General features: G+C 37.2%; 1 protein-coding gene across 2 annotated transcripts in view; it reads left to right on the top strand.

Moving 5' to 3' along the window:
- Pnpt1 (polyribonucleotide nucleotidyltransferase 1) overlaps positions 1 to 4532 on the top strand; it is a 40330-nt gene that overhangs the window by 9408 nt on the left and 26390 nt on the right. For both annotated transcript variants that reach the window (XM_005367721.3, XM_005367722.3), the window contains exons 10-13: positions 460 to 511; positions 1021 to 1078; positions 2774 to 2870; positions 3180 to 3282. In XM_005367721.3, coding sequence (XP_005367778.1) covers positions 460 to 511; positions 1021 to 1078; positions 2774 to 2870; positions 3180 to 3282 — 310 coding nt within the window. The remainder of the gene's footprint in view (positions 1 to 459; positions 512 to 1020; positions 1079 to 2773; positions 2871 to 3179; positions 3283 to 4532) is intronic.

Genomic DNA, 4532 nt, shown 5'->3' with positions numbered 1-4532 from the left:
CAGAGAAACCCTGTCTCGAAAAACAAAACAAAACAAACAAAAAAAAAAAAACCAAAAAAAAAAATCTCAAGTAAAAATCAGATCCTTTATCTCTCCATGTCCAGGGTAAAGAGAATAAAACATATGATATTTGTATATCTAGGAAACTTGGATTTCTCAAAAAGAAGTGGGTTTGAAACAGTCCTATGCCCAAGGAAGGCTTGGACGGTGCCTGGCAATACTTAGAACAGAGAGTGACTCTGAATTGGAATTCGATGAGCAATGAGGAGGGAGGGGCATAGTGAGTGGAGGGAACTCTTCTGGATTATACTAAGCACATAGGAGTGAGGTGCAGCAACATCTCACCTTTATAGAGTGCCAAGTAGTTAGTTTGTAGTTCATTGTTGTTTAATATTTGTTTCAGTTATAGGAACTTCATAGTTCAATTATTGTTTGCTAACATTTATTTTATACTTATAGCCTCGCCATGGAGAAACTCTATGCAGTTTTTACGGATTATGAACATGATAAAGTAGGTGTACCTTTAGTTTTGTTTGGAGATTACTTTGTTGTACTCATTCAATTCTGTTTGTGCACGTCAGTCCTGTTTGTCTTCAATGGACTGGGGGTGGGCTCAGTAGTAGAACAGTTGTCCTGTATTCCTGAGGCCCTGTGGTTGATTGGCAGCACTGCAGAGAATAAATAAACCTCCAGCAAATGTAAATAAGGCAGTTCTCCTTTAAGAACTCACCCCACACCCCATGTGTGTCATGCTTCCTTTCCATTGCCTTTCTGCTTCTTAGCCCCTACTACCTGAAATCTCACCTCCAACTGGACTTTCGTTATAAAGCAAGACAAAGCCTACCTGTTTGTTTTCCTATTCTTTTGTTAAATGCACTCTTTAAGAAAATGTGCAAGTATAATTTGAACTAATTAAATCAGGTTTTAATCTTTAATGTTTCTGGTCTTACAGTGTGTTTTTGTGTAGCATTGAAAACATGAGAATTTCATATTTATACACTGACATCAATGCTGTTTTAGATTTCTAGAGATGAAGCTGTTAACAAGATAAGACTAGACACAGAGGAGCAACTAAAGGGTAATTCTGTTTTCATTTTTAAAGGGGTTGAAAGACAAACGTTGTTTGTTTGTTTTTTTTTCAAAAAATACACAGATTTGTTTTCAGATTTCAGTGGTAAGATCATGAAAAACTGAGTTATTCTCATAGTTGCCCAGTTTTATCTTAAATCTGTAATGATGATAGACCATGGGTTGGCTGTCATGTTAACGTGTAGAAGTGTGGCTAACACTGGCCTTGAGTTGGCACCTAGTAAATAATGAATGTAAAATGTTCCTTTCTTATCTGTTTCAGTGTGTTAATGTCCTGTAACCTGTCAATTTGAAAATCTAAAAGAATACTTAAAATTCTTGAGCCAAAAAAGAAAAGTTAGCTGGTCGTGGTGGCGCACACCTTTAATCTCAGCAGTCAGGAGGCAGGAGAATCTCTGTTAGTTCCAGGCCAGTCTGAGCTGCATAGTTCCAGAACAGCCAGGGTTATGTAGAGAGACCCTGTGTCAAAAACCAAGAAAAAGAAAAGAGAAGGAAGGAACAACAACAACAAAAAGACCCCAGTTTGGGGAGATAGCTTAGTGATAGTGTTTGCCCAGAACGCATGAGGCCCTGTATTAAATCCCCAATACTAAAAACAAAATTTAACAATAAATTCTTCAGTTTCTCATCCTTGACACTGTAACACTAATAATACCTAGTTTATAGATATTTAATTAAATGAGTAAGTAATCTGCATCTGTGCCTGGCACACGTCATCATTCAGTGTGATGCTATTGTCATTCCTAACATTGTCTGGAATCACAAGGGGTGACTAACTATCCACAGATCACTAAGCTGGATATCTTACTGTATAATGTCATTCTTGTAACAACTTAAATATGGGTAAAGGTTGATGTGGAGTTCTTAATAATTTTTCCACAAAGAGAAATGTATCCTCTTGTGGGAGCATTTATCAGATTTTAAAATAAAAATTCTTCTACATTTATGTTAATACCATTACTTATAGTTATCTTCAGAATAATTTAGGCTTTTTTGAAAATCAAGAATAATACATTATGGTCAACAAGATGGCTCAGCAGGTAACAGTGCTTGCTGAGTAAGCCTGGAAACCTGAGTTTGATGCCTGGAATTCACATAAAGGTGGAACAGAAGAACTGACTGCACAGTTGTCCTCTGACCTCCACAAGTACACCGTAGCATACACCATAGCATGCCTGCCCATACACATTTTTTTTTTGTTGTTTTTTTTTTTGTTTTTTTCGAGACAGGGTTTCTCTGTGGTTTTGGAGCCTGTCCTGGAACTAGCTCTTGTAGACCAGGCTGGTCTCGAACTCACAGAGATCCGCCTGCCTCTGCCTCCCGAGTGCTGGGATTAAAGGCGTGCGCCACCACCGCCCGGCGGTCTGCCCATACACATTTGTCATGCATACTTATGCAGTGATCAGTGATCAATAGGTTTTTAAGAGAATGAGGGCTGGAGAGATGGCTCAGAGGTTAAGAGAACTGACTGCTGTTCCAGAGGTCCTGAGTTCAATTCCCAGCAACCACATGATGGCTCACAGCCATCTATAATAACGACGGCCTTAAGAGCATTTGATGTATGTGCTTTGTTTACCTAAGAACTAAGTCTTCAGACATCTCACTTGATTTGATTCTGTGAACTTTGGAGAACTTATCTTCCCAAAAGATAAATTTTTGATTTTGATTTGTTTCTTTTCTATAGAAAAATTTCCAGAGGTCGACCAATTTGAAATAATAGAATCCTTCAATGTTGTTGCAAAGGAGGTTTTCAGAAGTATTATTTTGAATGAATACAAAAGGTAACCATATTCTCCTGTAGTAGAATTGAGGCAGGTGCTGTACCTGCAGGTTGCCTTGACAGTAGCAGCTTACTTAAAGGAGGGAACTGGGTGTTCGTTTTAGACATGAGCACCTGTTGGCAAGTGTATGGACTGTGTGGCTGTGGCTCTCTCTTGATGTACGGAGCACATCTCCAGACACTGACTCAATGGGGAACCCAAATATTTATATTACTGTTTACAATTCTAACAAGTTACTGGTGTTGAGAACTTAATGGCAGAGATAAAGATTTTTCTGACTTCCTGTATGACTTTACTACTTTATTACAGGTGTGATGGACGGGATTTGACTTCACTTAGGAATATAAGTTGTGAGGTAGATATGTTTAAAACACTTCATGGATCAGCATTGTTTCAAAGGGGACAGACACAGGTAAAATATTTTTGAAAGTTATTTGTTTAAATATATTTTCAATGTAGATGCTATAAGTTTGTTTCATGTTTTTGTTTTTGTATGTGTGTGTGTCCTTGTTTGAAATCAGGAGGTCTCTTTTGTTGTTTACATCTACATTTGCATGGAAAGTGAGACTGAGCTACTGTCCCTCCATAGGTGCACTGGAATTATAGATGCATACTACTATTGCCCAACTCTTTCTGTTTGATCTGCTGGTTGATTTTAGGGGTTTTGTTTTTCAAGACAAAGTCTCTATAACTCTGGCTGTCCTGGAACTCCCTGTGTTGACTAGGCTGGCCTCTAACTCACAGAGATCCACCTGCCTCTGCCTCCTGAGTGCTGGGATTAAAGGTGTGCTCCACTGTCACCAGGCTTTTTTTTTTTTAATCATCTTTTGGTTTTTTGAGACAGGGTTTCTCAGTAGTTCCTCTGTCTCCCCAGTGCTGGGGTTAAAGGCTTGTGCCGCCACCACCCTACACATTTCAACTTTCTTATAGTAGCCTGGTGTATCTTGAGTTCTGATGTGGTTAATCCATCTCCTTTTTACTTTTTTTTTTTTAGCATCACTCCTTCTTCCCAGAATGACAAAATTATGCATATATGATTTTCTTTCTTTTGACTTTCAGGTATTAACTATTAAATTTAGATAGTTAATTTATTTTGGAATATATTGCTGCATATGGTCTATAATGAAACCAATTCACTAATCATTTATTTTTTCCACTGATTTTTGATAACTTGTATTCAAAGTTTATAAATATATTTTTTTTTACAACGTTTATAAATACATTTTAAAACTATACTCTTCATTGTTTTGTGGATTTTCTGGCCAGTTTCATTTTCATTATCAAGCCTTTGGGGACACTTTAATGCCTATGAAGTACATCTTCCCTGATTACATATCTTTCCCAATAAAACTGTTTTAGCTTTTCATGGTACATTGTTTCCTTCATTTGAATGTTAGAACTATGTCAGTTTCAAACAGTTCTTCTAGGATTACATTGGAATTGCACTGAACTAAATATATTCGAGAAAGAAATGGTAGTTTTATCATTTGAATCAGTGCTTTCAGTGAATATATTGTCTCACTTTCAATTCATTTCCTCTTGTACCTTTCAATGAAACATTAAAGATTTGTCCAGTTAGATGCTCTGGATATTTTCGTACCTCTTCTCACAGTCTCTGCCTCTTTTTTTTTTTTTTTTGTTTTTCGAGACAGGGTTTCTCTG

Source organism: Microtus ochrogaster, unplaced genomic scaffold (genome assembly GCF_000317375.1).
Source record: "Microtus ochrogaster isolate Prairie Vole_2 unplaced genomic scaffold, MicOch1.0 UNK22, whole genome shotgun sequence".
Taxonomy (NCBI): Eukaryota; Metazoa; Chordata; class Mammalia; order Rodentia; family Cricetidae; genus Microtus; species Microtus ochrogaster.
This window is presented reverse-complemented; position numbering and strand designations above follow the sequence as displayed.